The 21,332-nt window shown below is 42.7% G+C and overlaps 1 protein-coding gene across 2 annotated transcripts in view; it reads left to right on the forward strand.

Annotated features, from left to right (window-relative positions):
• Window positions 1–18,486, forward strand: part of LOC120909290 (membrane-spanning 4-domains subfamily A member 4A-like) — a 32,324-nt gene extending 13,838 nt beyond the window's left edge. The window contains exons 5-7 of one of the 2 annotated variants that reach the window (XM_040321034.1): window positions 7,495–7,641; window positions 11,006–11,131; window positions 17,852–18,485. In XM_040321034.1, the coding sequence (XP_040176968.1) occupies window positions 7,495–7,641; window positions 11,006–11,131; window positions 17,852–18,001 (423 nt within the window). In that variant the 3' untranslated portion in view covers window positions 18,002–18,485. Of the gene's footprint in view, window positions 1–7,494; window positions 7,642–11,005; window positions 11,132–17,851 lie in introns of both variants that reach the window. The other variant, XM_040321035.1, reaches the window with a different exon arrangement.
• Window positions 18,487–21,332: the final 2,846 nt, after the last annotated feature.

A 21,332-nucleotide genomic window follows, 5' to 3' on the forward strand; every position in this document is an offset into this window, starting at 1 on the left:
GATCTGTTTCCGCGGATTTTTGTCCCCGGGGATGGATTTCCAGCAGATAAAAATTCTAAGAAATCTATCCGCTGGAATCCATTCCAACGGATTGATTCGCTGGTCTGTACAGACTCACCGGATCAATCCGTCCGAATCTATCCCCCGCATGCGTCGTAATGATACGACGCATGCGTGGAATTCCTTATATGACAGCGTCGCACATGTCGCCGCGTCATCATCGCGGCGACGGCGCGACACGTCACCGCGGACGGAATTCCGCGGGGATTTTGATCTCATGGTTAGTACAACCATGAGATCAAAATCCGCCAGAGGATTTATCCGCGGAAACGGTCCCCCGGACCGTTTCCGCGGATAAATCCTCTCGTGTGTACTAGGCAGAAGACAGGGGAAAGCTTCTAATGTGAACTGTTGTTCTCTCACTTTGGAGAGGTTTCCTCTAATTTCCCATCATGTCCACAGGACAGTGAGTAAAGAGGTATCTCCTCAATTAGACACAATGTAAAAATAAATGAACATGAACACTCTGTGCATTCATCACAAAATCATTTAACACATTTTGCAATTAAGCCATCTAGGCGAACAATTTGGGGTGTTCGCGGCAAATTCGAAAAGCCGCGAAACACCCTTTAAAAGTCTATGAGAAAAATCAAAAGTGTTAATTTCAAAGGTTAATATGCAAGTTATTGTCCTAAAAAGTGTTTGGGGACCTGGGTCCTGCCCCAGGGGACATGTATCAATGCAAAAAAAAAGTTTTAAAAACTGCAGTTTTTTTCGGGAGCAGGGATTTTAGAGTCTGGCTCGGGGTGGAATTTCAGCACCAAAAGCAGTAACCACTATTTATTTTTTTCTAACACCCTAGAGAATAAAATGGCGATCATTGCAATACTTTTTGTCACACCATATTTGCGCAGCGGTCCTACAAGCGCACTTTTTTTGGAAAAAAAATCACTTTTTTTAATTAAAAAATAAGACAGCAATAAATTTGGCCCAATTTTTTTATATATTGTGAAAGATAATGTTACGCCGAGTAAAATGGTACCCAACATGTTACGCTTACAAATTGCGCCCGCTCGTGGCATGGCGTCAAACTTTTACCCTTAAAAATCTCGATAGGCGACGTTTAAAAAATTCTATAGGTTGCATTTTTTGAGTGACAGAGTAGGTCTATGGCTATAATTATTGCTCTCGCTCTAACGATCGCGGCGATACCTCACTTGTGTCGTTTGAACACCGTTTTCATATGCGGGCGCTACTCGCGTATGCGTTTGCTTCTGCGCATGAGCTCGTCGGGACGGGGCGCTTTAAAAAAAAAAAAAAAAAAATTCTTATTTATTTTTTATTTATTTTATTATTTTTTACACTGGAAAAAAAAAATGTAAACATCCCTTGTAATAGAAAAAAGCATGACAGGTCCTCTTAAATATGAGATCTGGCGTCAAAAAGACCTCAGATCTCATATTTAGACTAAAATGCAAAAAAAAAAAAAAAAAAAAAAATTTGAAACTGTCATTTTTTCAAATGACAAAAAAAAAAATGTTTCTTTAAGAGGCTGGGCGGGACTCACGTTTTGACGTCACTTCCGCCCAGCAGAGCTATGGGGACGGGCGAAGGAGATTTTTCCTTCAGTCTCGTCCCCAGTCAGCAGCCGAACGGTCCTGATCGCCTCCGCCGCTACCGACAGCTACGGTAAGCGGCGGAAGGCGCGGGAGAGCGGCGGGAGCCCTCTCCCGCCGCCGATAACGGCGATCTCGCGGTGAATCCGCTGCGGAGACCGCCGTTATCCCTAACAGAACCGCTGACACTAAAGATTGATACCTCGGTTGTGGCAGCAGCTGCTGCCGTTACCGAGATATCAATCTTTAAAGTTAGGCCGTATAAAGACGTACGGCGGTTTAGAAGTGGTTAAAGGCTAATATGCAACTTATTGTCCTAAGAAGGGTTTGGGGACCCGGGTCCTGCCCCAGGGAACATGTATCAATGCAAAAAAAAGTTTTAAAAACTATAGTATGCCTGTGAAGTGGCACATGTTTCCCGTGTTTAGAACTGTCCCTGCACAAAATGACATTTCTATAGGAAAAAAAGTAATTAAAACTGATTGTGGCTGTTATGTCCGGTTTCGGCAACATGGATGAAAATCATTGAGAAAAATGTCATCTATTTTTAAGCTTTTTGGAAAACATAGGGAAGGGTTATCATCCCTGTAACATTTGTTTTGCTGTCTGTGCACCTGTTCAGAAGATTTCACCTCACTTTCTGTCCCAATGACAAATGTTTTTTTTGTTTTTAAATTGGGGTTTTTAGTGAAGAGGAGAGGAGAAACCTTTTTTCCATATTAACTCTTACAGGAGAGAATTTCCCTTCCTAGGGGTAGATTTCCTCTCACTTCCTGTTGTCTCCTTCCATTTGCAAGTAGGAAATGGGCCCTGAAATGGGCCCTGCTGTGAAATATTAGATCAAGAAATGTAATTACATGCCCCTGTTGAACAGGGGCAGAAAAATTGGGCCTTTGTTGGTGGTGGTGCCGGTGCCACAACACTGTAAGTCCTCGCAGTTACTCTTGGTGGGTGCTGGAACAGGCCCTGCTGTGAAATATTAGATCAAGAATTGTAATTACATTCACCTGTTGAACAGGGGCAGAAAAATTGGGCCTTTGGTGGTGGTGGTGTTGCCACAACACTGTAAGCCCTCACAGTTACTCTTGGTGGGCGCAGGAATGGGCCCTGCTGTGAAATATTAGATCAAGAATTGTAATTACATGCCTCTGTTGAACAGGGGCAGAAAAATTGGGCCTTAGGCACTGGTTCCACAACACAGAAACCCCTCACAGATACTCTAGTTGGAGTGCAGGAATGAACCCTGCTGGGCAGCTGTTGTGGTAGTTGCATCAAAAATTGTAATTACACGCCCCTGTTAAACAGGGGCAGAAAAATTGGGCCTTAGGCACTGGTGCTGGTGCCACAACACTGCAACCCCTCACAGATACTCTAGTTGTGTAGTGGGATGCCTCTTTATCCAGATTCCGGTGCAGGTCCCTTTAACTCAATATGCCCACAATCCTCTGAGCTCCTGGACATGCCCAGGGGATATAAATGTCAGCTCGACCCAGCTTCCGGGGGTCAGAGAGATCCGGCCTGATGGGACAGAAATGACTGGGCAGGTGAGCTGTTCCCAGGTGCTGGGTCCTCCCCTGTTAAGCCTGGTGTGCGGGCCACCAACAGTGAGCACAAGAGTATGCAGCATCTTTCCAAGCCCCAGTCACTGGAGAGGACTCTGTTACAGTCCATTTGGGGAAGCTGTCCATGAAGTGGGTTGGTTCTATCTTCAGCCACCGGAACTTCCTGACTGAAGCAAGTAGCAAGCAGAAAAACGAGAGAAAAACGATGGTGTGTAGGCAACTTCGTCTTTGAAAATTGAAGTTTCAAAAAGGTCATTTTTTGTATGCGGCATTAGGTGCACACTGTGCAAAGGACACAGTATACTAAGTGAAAATACTGCAGCTAGCACAATCACCTGCCTGCCTGTCGGTATTAGAATACAGGGATGGATCTAGCTAAACTGAATACAGTGTATAAATATATATATACAACATGGGATGCATATATAGCCTCTACACACTGTAACTGAGCTAACTGACTCGCCTGCCTGCTCTATTCAAGGCCGCATACACACGATCGGTCCATCCGATGAGAATGGTCTGATGGACCGTTTTCATCGGTCCAAACTGATCGTGTGTGGGCCCCATCGGTTAGTTAACCTTTGGTCAAAAAAATAGGAACTTGCTTTAAAATTGAACCGATGGACGCCTAACCGATCGTTAGTATGCAAAAGCATCGGTTAAAAACCGGCACATGCTCAGAATCAAGTTGACGCATACTTGGAAGCATTAAACTTCGTTTTTTTCAGAACGTCATTGTGTTTTTTTACGTCACCTTGTTCTGACACGATCGGTTATTTAACCTATGGTGTGTAGGCACATCAGACCATCAGTCAGCTTCATCGGTTAACCGATGACAACGGTTCTTTGGACCGTTCTCATCGGATGGACCGATCGTGTGTATGAGGCTTAACTCAAATTAAATTACACTGTCTCTCCCTCTCTGTTTGTCTTTAACCACTGGCGCAACACACTACACAAGGCCGCCACACAGGCGGCCTTCTATAGCGTGGGGCGTGTACTAAACCCCCTGAGATATAATTGGCCAAAGTCACCCTGGCTTTGGCCAATTACGGCTCTCTGTACAGACGGCGCTGTAATTGGCCAAGCATGCGGGTTATAGTGCATGCTTGCCGCAGTGTATTATGGGCCATGACACGCCACTCGAATTTGGTGCAAACGGCCCATAAATGTTGTAATTTGACAAACGGCCGATGTTCGAGTCGAACTCGAAGCTCATCCCTACTCCTGATCGTGATCTCCACTATCCACCACCGAAGTAATATAGATATCAGTGCCTCCACCAACAGCTAAAGGGCTCACTTACCCTATCCAATTGATCCCTCATTACAAGGGATCATTAGCACTTGTGGCTTTAACCCAGACAAGGCCTTTATCTAGGTCAGATGGTCTCACCACTTGATGCTGTAAAGGATATGGTAGTATCTCAAAAGAACAAAATGCTCCATATAGTGTAACTTAGTGCATTTATTAAACAAAAAAGTGCCCTAGATATCTCGTGTGTCGGCCACCACACGGAACAACCCATCGTCTAGGGTATGTGTGGGATTGGTGATGTCAGTGCGTAATTCCTCCGTACGCATTTCATCATAAGGTAACGTCCTCAAGGGGCCTTCTTTTTAATTTAATAAACTCACTAAGATTTTACACTATGTGGAACACTTTATTCTTTTGAGATACTACCATATCCTTTACGGCATCAAGTAGTGAGACCATCTGGACCTGGATAAAGGCCTTGGCTGGGCTACAGCCACAAGCGCTAACGATTCCTTGTAATGAGGGATCAATTGGAGTTGGTAAGCAAGCCCTTTATCTGTTGGTGGAGGCACTGATATATGTATCACTTCGATGGTGGCGATAATGATCAGGAGTTATTTTTTCACTTCACTTGTGGACTGATTTTTTACACAAACTCACATTGATGTCTTATTATTTGTGTACTGTTTAATTTATATGATTAAATAGGGCAACCTCAAATTTTCTATATATACGAATTCATTATTTTTAGCATCATTTTTTTACTGTATAATTCTTCTAAAGCAGAACTTCACCCAAAAATGGGAAGTTCCACTTGTTTGCATCCTCCAATGACACATTTGGCACTTTTTTTTTTTGGGGGGGGGGGGGGGTACCTGAATTCCACAGGTACTCACTCCCACTTCTGAGTCAGATGCCACGTGATCTGTGAGGATGTTCATCCCCCTCCCCATGTTCATCCCCCTCCCCCCGCAGCCTTCTGGGGCACACGCAGGTCACAGAAAACTGCTGGACCATTCAGAAAGTGAACCTTGGCTTGCACATGCGCAAGAAGGCTTCACTGCTGATTACCCTTACTTAAAATGCTGACACTTGCACCCAAAGTCAATTGAAGAATTGGCTCGGGTGCAGACATTGCTGGATCCCTGGACATGTAAGTGTCCTTATATTAAAATATTTGTAGTATTTGTAGCTAATACCTTTTAATTTTATGGGGCAGACAGGAGCTCCTCTTTATGAAAAAAAAAAAAATCTGAATCTGATACAAAGTTCCTTACCTGAAAATTCTGCCAATAACAGCACTTCCTGTTTCAGGCTGACAACACTAAACCACTGCTTCGCAATGAGCAGTAGTGTTGTCAGCCTGCCAGGCACACTCAGTGGGCCATTGGGCCGCCAGCTTGATCTGCGAAAGGTATGCACAGTTCTGATAGGATGCCAAAGGACTAACTGAAAGAGCATGTGCGCTACAGTGACAATGCTCTAACTCAGTGGCGGCCCGTCCATTAGGGGTGCATGGGCGCCACCCCCTAATCTACATGCAGGGCGCCAGACCCATGGATTCCAATGGGGTGTTTTTTTTAAGCACGTGATCAGAGCCAGGGGCTCTAATAGGCTTCAAAAAATGGTAGGGTCTGTGCCCCGAGCCCACCCAGTTGTGTGACAATAGCAAATAAATATTCGCTATTGTCACACTGATCCTCTTTCTGGCCAATCAGGAAGCAGGTCTTGAGATCTGTCACCCAATTGGCTGAAAGGACAGGCGATCCTATTGGACGCCGAGGAGGAGGAAGGAGACGCATGGCGGAAGCCGCCATGATGCAGAGGAGGAGACGTGATGGATGCTGCCGTCCAATTCGCCTGTAGGAGCGCTGCCAGCCAGGGACCTAGATAGGGTAATGTGGGGCTGGATGACTGACCGACTGCCCATGAGGGGGGAAGGCTGTTTGGTGCCCCCCCAAAAAAGCCACCAGCTGCCTTTGCTCTGCCTCCTAAGACCTCATTCCCTTTCACTTGCCCATCTATCCATTGAAGACCCCCTACCATGACAACATTTCAGCAGTCCTAGAAATTGGTGTCCTTACTGTTTATAAACAGAAACAAGGAGCCTGAATTACTAAAGGATTTGAAAATGTTCACAAAGTAAACTGCATTAATATTTTTAATTATCCAATCACGTGCAGATGAAATAAGTAAACAAGGATTTTCTTGTCACATAATTGGAAAATCAAAGTGAACGTTTTCATTTTATTGTGTGAACTTTCCCAAATCCTTTAGTAAATCAGCCTTAAACGCTCTTATGCCGCGTACACACGGTCAGAATTTTCAACAACAAATGTTCGATTGGAGCTTTTGGTCAAAATTTTAGAGCTGGTTCTCAAATTTTTCGACAACAAAATCCATTCTCGTAAATTCCGATCGTGTGTGGACAATTCCGACACACTAAATTCCATGCATACTCTGAATCAAGTACGAGACGGAAGCGCTCGGTCTGGTAAAACTAGAGTTCGTAATGGAGATAGCACATTCCTCACGCTGTAACGGACTGAAAAGCACGAGGCTGAAAAGTGCAAATCGTCTCTCACCAAACTTCTACTAACACAACTGGTATTGAACTTCCCTTTTTTAGTACCATCATACGTCTTGTACGTCACCAAGTTCTTGGCGTTTGGAATTTCCAACAACATTTGTACGAACATGTGTATGCAAGACAAGTTTGAGCCAACATCCGTCGAGAAAAAAATTCCACGTTTTTTTTGTCAGAATTTCAGATCGTCTGTACGCGGCATAAGTCTGTGTAGGGAAATGCAATACTCTAGAGCCAGATTCCATATGGTCTGATGAACCTGATGTTGCTGCTTCCAGAGTGCAGATCAGCAAAATGCAACACATGCAAGCTAGTAAAAATTATTTTGTGTTTTTTCCAAGACTACGTATTGCCTGTTTACATATTATGACAATATAATTAGAAGTTGACAGTGTGTATTCTGCCCGAAACAAAATTCAATAAGATTGAGATGAGCTTTTAAGAAAAGTATCCTTATGTTTTTTTTTTACAGATAAAAGGCTCCCTGGGCTTGAGCATTATGATATCCATTTTCTCAGTTCTTGGATTGATACTGAACATTGTGGATTTCTTCGTTAGTTATTATTGCTATGATTATAATTATGGCTATATATATGGCTATGAATGTAATGGTTTAATTGTAAGTATCTGTTTGTCTGTCTATCTATTTATCTATCTATCTCACCAGCTAGTGAAAATGCTTTGCTAAAAACTGGCAATGGTTCAATAGAATACTTCCAGTTTTACTAACTGTTTCAATCACACCAACATCACTGGCTCAGTATACTGGATGTTTTTTTGTGGATTTTATTTGCAGAAACTTGGAGAGGAGGAAATAAGTGTGCAGAATACTCCCAAAATGATGTCAGAATAAACAGGAAGACAAACGTATTAGTACATAGCTGCAAGCACATGTGAAAGTTTCAAAACCAGGTCTGACTCACAATGTCCCAGAACCTGACTGCCATCCAGCTTTCACATGACACTCTTCAGTGATGGAGACAAAAGATCCTTCTCAAGACTAGAACTTCAGGATAATGTCCTTCAGCAAAAATCCTTTAGTAATCTTCTCCTGGCAATCAGCCAAGCACCTGCTGAGGTTCAGACTGCAATTTCTTGCCTTACTAGTTATTTCTCCCAAGAGTAACAGCCCCAAGAGAACTAGAACCCTCCCTGTAGAGCAGTGGTCTCAAAGTACCGGCCTGCGGGCCATTTGCGGACCGCGGACCAGTTATAAATGGCCCGCAGGTAGGGTGGAAGTGAGGGGAGCAAAAAAAAAAAAAAAATTTTTTTTTTTTTTAGCTGGCGCCATCTGGTGGTGAGCCATTGGTATTACAAGTTATTACCACCAGATGTGAGCTGGCGCCATCTGGTGGTGGCCGTTGGTATTACAAGTTAAGCATTACAAGTTAAACAGCAATTCTAATGTCATTTTACACTATTTTCACTGCCATATTCTTCCCTCTAATTAGAACCCCCAAACATTATATATATTTTTTATCCTAACACCCTAGAGAATAAAATAGCGATCGTTGCAATACTTTCTGTTACGCCGTATTTGCGCAGCGGTCTTACAAGCGCACTTTTTTGGGAAAAAATTACACTTTTTTTAATTAAAAAATAAGACAACAGTAAAGTTATCCCCATTTTTTTTAATATTATGAAAGATAATGTTACGCCGAGTAAATTCATACCCAACATGTCACGCTTCAAAATTGTGTCCGCTTGTGGAATGCCGACAAACCTTTTTACCCTTTAAAATCTTCATAGGCGACGTTTAAAAAAATCTACAGGTTGCATGTTTTAAGTTACAGAGGAGCTAGAATTATTGCTCTCACTCTACCAATCGCGGCGATACCTCACATGTGTGGTTTGAACGCCGTTTACATATGCGGGCGCTGCTCACGTATGTGTTCGCTTCTGCGCGCAAGCTCGTCGGGACGGGGTGCGTTTTCTGGCTCCTAACTTTTTTAGCTGGCTCCTAGATTCCAAGCAAATTTGTCAAACCCTGACTTACACCAGTGCTGGTGGTAATAATGCGCTCGCTGACACCAGTGCTGGTGGTAATAATGCGCTCGCTGACACCAGTGCTGGTGGTAATAATGCGCTCGCTGACACCAGGGCTGGGGGTTAATAATGTGTTCGCTGACACCAGTACTGTTGTTTTTGAAGTTTGAAAGTTTGCATGCGGCCCCCCATGGCATATGAAAACTTGTCTTGTGGCCCTCAGGTAATTTGAGTTTGAGACCCCTGCTGTAGAGGAAAGAACCCACTGGAAAGACCTCCCAAATATGTATTACCTTCCTCAGCCACCATCTGGGTGCCCCCTCCCAGGGATTGGTCAAAGTTTGATAAGTATTCATAACTGAGTAATTGAACCTCCCTGTTCTATACTTCTGGAAGCTCCCTTCAGAAACACACAGAAGCAATCAAATATCAAACGCTCACCAGACAAAACACGATCCTTTCTCCACTAACTACAGTGAAGCCAAAAACTAAGTTTAGCTTAATAGAGGCAGAGAGAGATGCCAATTTTTTTTTTTTAAATAGGCACATCAAAATGTACTTCTTTAACTGTGATTTTTGTTTTCCTGTTAAACAATTCTTACATGTCAAAAAGTGATATTTTAGTCATAGGAGGAACCAGGTGGGTTTTCAGAATCCACCTTTAATAATAAAGGGAGCTCCAGCTACCAGCTCTCATGAATGAGTATTGGGTACAAAATACCCTAAAGCCGCGTACACACGATCGGAAATTCTGACAAGAAAACCGTGGATTTTTTTAGACACAAATTTTGGCTCAAACTTGTGTTGCATACACGCGGTCACACCAATTTCCGACTGTCAAGACGTACAACACTACGATGAGTTCAATTCTTCCGAGCATGCGTCGACTTGATTCCAAAGATGCGTAGGATTTTTCTCCGTCGGAATTGCATACAGACAATCATAATTTCCGACAAGAACTTTCCCCGTCGGAAAATTTGAGAACCTGCTCTCAAATTTTTCTTGGGGGAAATTCCATTGGAGCCTACACACGGTCGGAATTTCTGACCAAAGCTCACATCTGACTTTTCTTGTCGGAATTTCCAATCGTGTGTACGCGGCATTACTCATTCACAAAAAAAGAGGATGCTACCCAGAAATAAACTGAGATGCTTGCTGTCAGGCAACTCACAGATAAAAAAAATGATGACCCGGCGCACATGACTGATCCCGGCAGTAAAACAAGTCGAATGACAGCTCCTCGAGCTGTTATCAGTTATATAAGGGGAGAGGGGATATCAGTGATATCTTTGTCCAGATACGGTTGGATAAAAAGCTCTATGTTTACTTCTACTGTCCAATATTATTACATTATGCGCTTATATTTATGATGCTTGGTTCCTGCTGATAATAGGGTTGAATGGGCAAAAGCGAGACAGGAAGAGTACAGGTATCCCTGCAGAGAATTGTTTTTCTTTCTCTAAACTTCAGCTGTAAATTTCTTATGAGCTCCAACAAAGATATGTCCTAATAGCTCTACAAAATAAGTCTTCAAGCAAAAGAAGAGACTATCAGGCTGCAGGGGCGGACTGACAACTCATGGCACGCTCGGGCAATAGGAGATTATGGGGCCCCCAGGTAATAGATTATGGGGCCACACAGTGCTGTATACACACACACATACAGTATACATACACAGTATACACACACACAGAATACACATACAGACACACAGTATACACACACACACACACACACACTGAGAAGGTACTGGAGAGGCAGGGCAGCTATGATCTTGGGATTTTTAGACCAAAAGGATGTCGGTAATGGACATTTCAGGGACAGATGTAAAAAAACACAGATTTTTACATGCTGTCCCTGGTTTTACTGAGGCTGGCAACCCTGATGGGGCCCCCTAGTGGCATGGGGCCCTTGGGCAGTGCCCGAGTGGTCAGTCCGCCCCTGTCAGGCTGTGTAAATCTGCACTCACTCTCTAATGTGTTTATTTGCATGTACAGGTTGGAGGCCATGTTCTCCGTGGAATTTTCATTCTTACATATCTGCTGCAGTTTTCCGTTTCCGTTAGTCTTTCTGTGTTTGCCTGTCGGGCCCAAGCGCACTCAAATTCAACACAACCTGCTCAGGTAAGTGCCAGAGAAGTCATATCTTTTTATGTTGGCAAATCTTTAACACAAAGTAATAAGGGCGTGGTACAAAAGCAGTAGCGTACTGTGCATGCATTTGTGTGTTGGAGTGCCACTAATTTTTTATGTCATCTCAACTCACATTCATAACACAGATACATTATAGTTTACTGCAGCACATAAAATGTCTTGCAATGTGCTGCAAAAATATGCAAGCAGACCTTTTTGTGCTTTGAGGTGTGTTGCAGCACAATCATTTTGAATAGGTTGCCTTACACAGTGTGCACAAATAAAATCAAATTTCCTGTGGCGCACTGTATTTAGGTGTGAACTGGCCCTTAAAGTCTTCAGTTCAGTCCTTTTACACTGATCAATAACGTTTGAGGACACCAAACAGTCTGCCTGCAGTTATAATTCATTTTAGGAATGCTACTTGTAGCGCTACCCCCTCAGGAGCCACTGGTTGTTGTTGGGATCGGCATATTAAGTTACCTCTTACTGTTGTCTAGGGGTGCAGTTGAGTAGAGTAGTGAGCGAATGTCCAGTCAATGAAAGAAGGTTTTTGAATGCTTTATTCTCGGCCCAACATAGTTAACATCAACATAATGTAGAGAGAAAAGGTTGATGAAGCGATAGAGAACTTTGCAGTATCAGGCCTAGATATGAAAAGAGCAATCCTGCTCTCAGTAGTACAGTAGTAGTAAATACAGTTCGTCGTCACTCTAGCCAGAGTGGGTGAAGTGCCCCCGGACAGACTCCTGCCACAAGCCTGGCAGCCGAAGTGTCACTTTAGGTTGCTGGGAGGAACAGATCTCTGCCACAGACCTGGCTCTTGGGACCTCTGCCACAGGTCTAGTACTTGGAAGAGCTGAATAGATTGAGCGAATCCTCCCAGTAGATTAAGTTAGGGTCACCGGGTGACAGTTGATGCGTACCTGTCAATGTCCCGGTCACCAGATCCCTGATGGTTCGTTCAATCCCTATTGGACAACCTGCCTCCGGGTTCTCCTCAAGTCAACCCCCCATCGAACGGCACCCAGCCTGGGATCTCCTCAATAGAGTTGGGGACCCAGTAAGTCACTGGGGCCCCTTTCAGCAACATGGAGCTCCGTGTAGCGTGCGCCCCCAGCCTGGTAGGCCATATCGCCGGGGTCCGTTGGATGCGCACACCCTGAAGGTGGGTGCTGCACCTGGAACCCGCGAAGAACCAACAAAAATGGCGTCTGCCACAGATATACTCTCCCCCAGCATGCCCCGCAAGGGAAAACACCTCTAATTGGCTGCTGGGGAAAATTACTCTGCCAGAACCCCTCTAGCGCCACCTGTCGACCAGGGGAGGGATCGTCACCCATGGATCTCAGACTGACCCACAGGACAGTTCAGGAATGACAGCAGCCCAATTTAGCAAATTGTGAATGGGAGCAAAATAGCTCTCCCATTCCCCACTAACTTTAGGGAAGTGCCCATAATGAAAGTAAGGGGGCGCTACATACTGAAAATGATTTTGTAGGCAGTCAGTAATAAAATTATCTGTCCTAGGTATCAAATATTTTAGGTACACTACATTAATCTTTTATACCACTTACATGCCGCGTAAATTCCAGCACCTACTAGAAAATTACAACCCCCAAACATGAAATTTTTTTTTTTAAATAATTTTAAAATTCTAACCAGATGGTACAATACATTTGCAAAATTTACACAGCGTTTTTAACTCAAGCTCAGTTCATTGCTGGAGATGGCTCAAAAAAGTGGAGGAAATAAATAAAATGGACGATCTTATCCTCTCAGTGCCCATCCAACATGAATGCTACTCCAAAACATGGACAATATGTTCGTCTTCTCTGATGAGGGACAAGCCCTCCTTGAAATTGACACTGTAGACTAAATTGGTTCTGACACATCTATGGGTGACATCAGTAATCTGGTAGTACCGATTACGTGATTCATATGTTAAAATTTGTGGTTTGTGAGATCACATTTCTCCATCTCCCTTCCACTCCCTCCGGTTCTCATTATCCTTGCCCCTACCCTTCTACATCCTTTCCACCCCCTCTACTTTTTTTCTTCCTCTTCCCTTTCTGCGTTCTTTCTTTACTTCTAGCTTGCTCTTCTTTTTCAACTCCTCTATCCCTTTTCTTTCTTGACGTATTTTATACGGTTCTACCATTTCTTCTCCGATACTAATTGGAAAAGGAAATGGGCAAGTTCCATGAAATCGCCCTGTTTAGCAATTTATTCTCCGGCAGTATTCTATCTCACTCTTGTGGAGTTTTGATTTCCCGTTTTTAGTCATCTAGCCAGGGATAGGTGAAGCGATAGAGGTATAAGATGTGCATAATGGGCCAGATCCTCAAAAGGGATACGCCGGCGTATCTACTGATACGCCGTCGTATCCCTGTTTCTATCTTTGGAACTGATCCACAGAATCAGTTTCCAAAAGATAGGCAGAAGATCCGACATGTGTAAGGGACTTACACTGCCGGATCTTAGGATGCAGTACCGCATCCGCCGCTGGGGGCATTTTGAGTCGAAATGCCGCTTCGGGTATGCAAATTAGCACTTACGGAGATCCACGAAGCTTTTACGCTTCGTTTTTTCTCCGTAAGTATTAAGTTGCATGTGTAAAATTAGGGCTGCTTTTACAAAGTGTAAACTGTTTACACCTTGTAAAAGTAGACCCTTCTTACCCGCGACGCTGTTATTTATTTATTTTTTTCCCGTCGTATCTTTTTTTTTTTTTTCGACGCAACTTTTTTGACCCGGCGCGATTCACGAAGCTCGGCGTAACGTAATTTCGCGATATGCACGTCGGGAAAATGACGTCACGAGCATGTGCAGTACGTTCGGCGCGGGAGCGCGCCTAATTTAAATGGGACTCGCTCCCATTTAAATAGGAACGCCTTGCGCCGGCGGTATTTAAGTTACACCCCTGAAAATTTCTAGGTAAGTGCTTTGTGGATCGGGCACTTAGGTAGAAATTTTCCGGCAGTGTAACTTAAATGGGAAAAGATAAGTTACGGCGGCTGGCTGTGGATCTGGCCCAATGTCTTTTATTCTGAATTGTTATCTCATATATTACATTGTTGTTTTTTGCTGTTCTATACGCCATTATTCTTCTTCCGTGTTTTTTTTTTTGATGCCATGGTTTGTGTCTTTTGACTAACTAAATACAAGATTTAGAAAAAAGAAGGATATTTATGGTAAAAATTACATATTCCTTACATTAAAATATTGTAAATATCAGTTTAGTATAAGGGTTCTATTCTAAATTTAGTCAGGTTGTTCTTTAGCGCTGCACTAATTTGTGTATATTTTGTGCTTTTCTGAGTATTGTTACCCCCCGATTATTTTGCCATTTAATTTCTCCAAGGAGATGGCCGATTGATATATATATTGATATTAGTAATACCATTTTTTACATATGTATATACATGTTTTAGTATTTATTCAGTGTATTTTTAGCTGTCATAGAATTATTATTTTTCTAGCCTGCAGGGAACTTTCGGCCAGGTAGTGTGTGTATGTATACAGTGGGGATCGAAAGTTTGGGCACCCCAGGTAAAAATTTGTATTAATGTGCATAACGAAGCCAAGGAAAGATGGAAAATCTCCAAAAGGCATCAAATTACCGATTAGTTATTCTTATAATTTGTCAAAAAAAGTTAGATTTTATTTCCATCATTTACACTTTCAAAATTACAGAAAACAAAAAAATGGCGTCTGCAAAAGTTTGGGCACCCTGCAGAATTTATAGCATGCACTGCCCCCTTTGCAAGCTGAGACCGGCCAGTGTCATGGATTGTTCTCAATCATCGTCTGGGAAGACCAGGTAAAGTCAATCTCAAAGGTTTTTAAATGCCCAGACTCATCTGACCTTGCCCCAACAATCAGCACCATGGGTTCTTCTAAGCAGTTGTCTAGAAAACTGAAACTGAAAATAGTTGACGCTCACAAAGCTGGAGAAGGCTATAAGAAGATAGCAAATCGTTTTTAGATGTCAATATCCTCTGTTCGTAATGTGATTAAGAAATGGCAGTCATCAGGAACAGTGGAAGTTAAAGCAAGATCTGGAAGACCAAGAAAAATATCAGACAGAACAGCTCGCAGGATTGTGAGAATAGCAATTCAAAACCCACATTTGACTGCACGATCCCTCCAGAAAGATCTGGCAGACACTGGAGTTGTGGTACACTATTCCACTATAAAGAGATACTTGTACAAATATGGTCTTCATGGAAGAGTCATCAGAAGAAAACCTCTTCTACGTCCTCACCACAAAAATCTGCGTTTGAACTTTGCAAATGAACATATAGACAAGCCTCATGCATTTTGGAAACAAGTTCTGTGGACAGATGAGGTTAAAATATAACTTTTTGGCCGGAATGAGCAAAGGTACGTTTGGAGAATAAAGGGCACAGAATTTAATAAAAAGAACCTCTGTCCAACTGTTAAGCATGGGGGTGGATCAATCATGCTTTGGGGTTGTATTGCAGCCAGTGGCACAGAGAACATTTCACGAGTAGAAGGAAAAGTGGATTCAATAAAATTTCAGCAAATTTTGGATGGTAACTTGATGCCATCTGTGAAAAAGCTGAAGTTAAAGAGTGGATGGCTTCTACAAATGGATAATGATCCTAAACACACCTCAAAATCCATGGGGGATTACATTAAGAGGCGTAAACTTAAGATTTTGCCATGGCCTTCACAATCTCCTGACCTCAACATAATTGAAAATCTATGGATAGACCATAAAAGAGCAGTGAGTGACAGACAGCCCAGAAATCTCAAAGAACTGGAAGACTTTTGTAAGGAAGAATGGGCAAAGATACCTCAAACTCTTGGCTGGCTGGCTACAAAAAGCATTCACAAGCTGTGATACTTGCCAAAGGGGGCAGTACAAGATATTAACTCTGCAGGGTGCACAAACTTTTGCAGACGACATTTTTTTGTTTTCTGTCATTTTGAAAGTGTAAATGATGGAAATAAAATCTAACTTTTTTTGACATATTATAAGAATGTCGAATCTGTAATTTGATGCCTTTTGGAGAGTTTTCCATCTTTCCTTGGCTTGGTTATGCACATTAATGCAAAGTTTTACCTGGGGTGCCCAAACTTTCGATCCCCACTGTATATACACTATGTTCATAAAAGGTGCCCCAGGAGCGAGGAGGAAGCCAGGTGATGTCTTTGCCGGTCAGGTGGAGGGCAGCATGGAATGCAGTGTCGGTGGCGGTCAGGAGCAAGGTGACACGGACTGTGTTCAGGACCAGAATGCAACGCATTTCGAAGCATGCTCGGCGCCACAGTGGGGCATGCACGCTCTCTTCTCAAGCATAATAACACTCAAGATGATGCTATATATATATATATATATATATACACGTGTGTGTGTATGTATGTATATATATATATATATATATATATATATATCCATGCTGCACTCCACTTGACCGGCAAAGGCCTCAGCTGGCTTCCTCCTCGCTCCTGGAGCACTTTTTATCTGTCTTCTGGTGGCACCAGAATCTCCCGCACCTGGTGTTCTGGACCTACACTACTTGATGTGCCTGTTTTAACTATTTAGTGAGTAGCCTTTTATTGGGGACATTAAAGCATTTAATCCTGCTGCACTTAGAGGCGCTTCTCTTCTTTTGTTTTGGTCCCACCCAACAGATATATCTTCATGGATACCCCCAGTAGGCTTATGACCCTCAGACATTCATCCATTAATCCGTGTCAGTGTTTGGTCCTTCTGTTGACCACTTTAATTGAAAGCTGTTGATCTGCTTTCGCAGGAGGTGCATTTTAACTTATATGAACGTTGCAAATTATATTTTTATCAGTTCCAACACTGTGGAAGTCTGGGGAAAGTTTTTTTTTTCCATACACATAAGACACCTGCACATTGTGGTGGAATTATGTTGCCAATGTTACATTTAACATCACTGTTTCATCTACTATTGCTGCCATCTTCTCTGCAACTTTGCCTGCATCAAATTTCTTCTTTACTTTAACCATTGGATGGCTTCTGATGATGTAAAACTTAAGCATGTGCTCTGGAGGTACATTATCTTGGCACCAGCCTCCATTCTTGACATTTCTAAGATCAAGAGTGAACATTGTGCTTGTGCTGTAATATTTTGGCAGAAAACCAAGCAAAGTCTCTTCTACCAAAAAAAAAAACTCTACCTCTTAGTAATAATTTTCTTTAGTTCCTAAAAGGCTTTTTAAATTTATAGTGAAACAAAAAAAAAATATTGTAATGCCTATCTCTTATTACTTTTTTGGAAGGAATATATTTAAACAAGCTATGCTGAGATTTAAAAGTCAGTCTTGTCAAAGTGCTGTATAAGTACCGTATATTTTCTGGGTAAAGCTGGCACAAAAAAAAAATGGAAACAAAAGTGATTTGGTTACGTTATTGACCGATTACATTTAATCTTTCATTCACTTAAAAAAAATAAGACTGGTTATTATGATCAATATCTTTTAAAACATTTTTGTAAAAAAAAATTCTCAATTTGTTAAAAGTACTGTGATTAGTTAGTGATGTATTATAAATAAATTCATTGCAGATATGGACAAAAATAGGAGAGAATTTGCTAAAACCACTGATATATTTCTATGTTGCACTTACTCTGCAATACAACTCTCTGTAATTGTTATATATATGCATCCAATATATTATTTTTATTATACATATATATTATTTGTTCTCAGGTATTTGTGATACAGAACAGTGCTCCAGTTTTTCAACCATCTGCAGTTTCTGGATCCTATCCTACCTACCCGCTTCAACAACCTACCCCTTACATGACACAAAGCGGGATGGGTGGTGGACCAACAGTATACAAGAATCCTTCATCTTAAAGAGACGTGACTTTCTTGTATTTAGATACTGTATTGCCCATTTATAAAGATTGTATAGAAAAGTTGCAATGGACCTACAGATCACACTAAGAAAATACTTGGGAATCCAGGATAATTCAAATTATGATAATAGAATTCAAAGAGATACAGTAAAACTTTGGACTGTGAGCATCATTTGTTCCAGAAATGTGCTTGTAATCCAAAGCACTCATGTACAGGTATATCAATGCAAATTCCCCATAAGAAATAATGGAAACTCAGATGGTTTGTGCTACAACCGTTTATTCATAAGTCCTTCAGTCTATAGTCCATATAAAAATATTATATCAATGTGATTTTGGCTGTGTAATCATAAAATGGCCCTCTACAAATGGCAACATCGACAAGGGAATAAGGAGCTACAGAGTATAAAAGAGAGGCACCTCTAAGTGTAGCAATTTGGTTACATTTAACCACATCAATTCTGGGGAATTCCACCCACTTCCTTATTATGCCGCGTACACACGGTCGTTTTTCAGCATGAAAAAAAATGACATTTTTAAAAACGTCATTTAAAATGATTGTGTGTGGGCTTCACATAATTTTTCGGCTTCTGAAAAACGTAAAAAAAAAATTTGAACATGCTGCATTTTTTAATGTCGTTTTTTAAAATGTCGTTTTTCGGGTTGTAAAAAATTATTGTGTGTGGGCTAAAACGATTTTTTTTAAACCCACGCATGCCCAGAAGCGAGTTATGAGACGGGAGCGCTCGTTCTGGTAAAACTACCATTTATAATGGAGTAAGCACATTCATCACGCTGTAACAGACAAAAAAGCGCGAATCGTCTTTTACCAACACGGAATCAGCTAAAAGCAGCCCAAAGGCGAATAGAACTTCCCCTTCAGAGTGCCGTCATACGTGTTGTACGTCACCACGCTTTGTTCATCATTTTTCAAAAACGATGGTGTGTGGGCAACGCCGTTTTTAAAGATGAAGTTCTGTTTTAAAAGAAATCCAATAAAATCAAATTTTGTCATAAATTTAAGCCAAAAGGTATTCTGCTACAAGTCTTTGGTAAAAAAAAAAATCCCATTAAGTGTCTAATAATTGGTTCATTTGATCAAAGACATATTTACGCAGAAGATCATGTACAGATGTGAGCAGGTAATCACTGACATATGTGTGCAGATGATCATTGGGACATATGATTTTACTGGGACATATGTGGGGGACAGGTGGTTTTATTGTGTGGGTACATTGTGTGTTTTCACTAGGCTGGTGATCAGTGTGTAAAAAGCTGTAAAAACAGGCCATACCCACTGATCACCAGCTGGCTGCAGCGATCCGCTCGCCTCTCCTCACCGAGAACTTCTGTGTGAGGAGAGGAGAGCCGATCGCCTAGCAACACGACTCTGTATTTACATCACATGATGGCTGTGATTGGACACATCCGTCATGTGATCAGCAGGGCCAATTACAGAGCCCTCCTGCTGATCTGAGATGTGCCGTGTCGGGTAACACAAGCGCATTAGGATTTCGCCGATGCGCGGGCACACGATCCCCCTCCTTCTGAGGGACGTTCCTGGACGTCCACTCAGAAGGAGAGAGCAGCCAGCCGGCCGTATATATACAGTGGCCGGGTAGGAAGTGGTTAATGAAGGGACAATATTTAGTGACTCACATGGTTGATGATTAAAACAGGCACATCTAAGTATGCAGGCATCGGGTAAAGCTGTCCACATAGACCGTGCTCCACACTGCCAGATCTCACCTCTATCAGCCTGTAACTGTGACCAGGAAGACTATCCTGCAGTAGGGCGATCTAAAATCGAAGCTTGAAGCACAGAGTGAAAGGGATGACGTTGATGGCGGTGCAGAGGACGGTCTATGTGGACATCTTTACCCATGATGCCTGCATACTTAGATGTGCCTGTTTTAATCAACCATGTGAGTTGCTAAATGTTGTACCTTCATTAAATGTAACCATATTGCTAAACTTAGAGACGCCTCTTTTATACTCAGTGATGTGACGCTACTTGTATTGCAAAACCTCACTCATTTATCAAGTTAAAATTTATAAAGAAAATGTGCTTGTCTTGTAAAACACTCACAGACTAAGTTACCCGCAATTCAAGTTTTTACTGTAATAGTATTTTTCTAATGACAGTTGTAGACAATTTGGAGACATCTCTTATAGTCAGAGAAGAATTGTTTTTGCTTATGCTGTATTTATTTTTCAATGTAATAAAACCAATTACTTTTTATTTTAATTTATTTTGTCTTGTTTTGAATCTCTCTTTATGGTGTCATAGGCTCAGGGGGGGGGGGGGATTTACTGCTCTGTAGCGTCCACTTCCCCTCCACAGACATTCCTCGCTCTACAGTGTCCACATCCCCTCCACAGACATTCCTACTGTGCAGTGTCCACACCCCCTCCACACACGTTCCTCACTCTACAGTGTCCACACCCCCTCCACACACGTTCCTCACTCTACAGTGTCCACACCCCCTCCACACACATGCTTCACTCTACAGTGTCCACACCCCCTCCACAGACATTCCTCACTCTACAGTGTCCACATCCCCTCCACAGACATTCCTACTGTGCAGTGTCCACACCCCCTCCACACACGTTCCTCACTCTACAGTGTCCACATCCCCTCCACAGACATTCCTACTGTGCAGTGTCCACACCCCCTCCACACACGTTCCTCACTCTACAGTGTCCACATCCCCTCCACAGACATTTCTCACTCTACAGTGTCCACATCCCCTCCACACACATTCCTCACTCTACAGTGTCCACACCCCCTCCACACACGTTCCTACTGTGCAGTGTGCACACCCCCTCCACACACGTTCCTCACTCTACAGTGTCCGCACACGTTCCTCACTCTACAGTGTCCACACCCCCTCCGGACACATTCTTCACTCTACAGTGTCCACACCACCTCCACAGACATTATTACTGTGCAGTGTCAACATCCCCTCCACAGACATTCCTTACTCTACAGTGTCCACACCTCCTCCACAGACATTCCTCACTCTGCAGTGTCCACATCCCTTCCACAGACATTCCTCACTCTACAGTGTCCACACCCCCTCCACAGACATTCCTCACTCTACAGTGTCCACACCCCCTCCACAGACATTCCTTGTTCTACAGTGTCCACACCCCCTCCGCAGACATTACTCACTCTACAGTGTCCACATCCCCTCCACAGACATTCCTGACTCTACAGTGTCCACACCTCCTCCACAGACATTCCTCACTCTGCAGTGTCCACATCCCTTCCACAGACATTCCTCACTCTACAGTGTCCACACCCCCTCCACAGACATTCCTCACTC

This window comes from Rana temporaria, chromosome 8 (genome assembly GCF_905171775.1).
Source record: "Rana temporaria chromosome 8, aRanTem1.1, whole genome shotgun sequence".
NCBI lineage: Eukaryota > Metazoa > Chordata > Amphibia > Anura > Ranidae > Rana > Rana temporaria.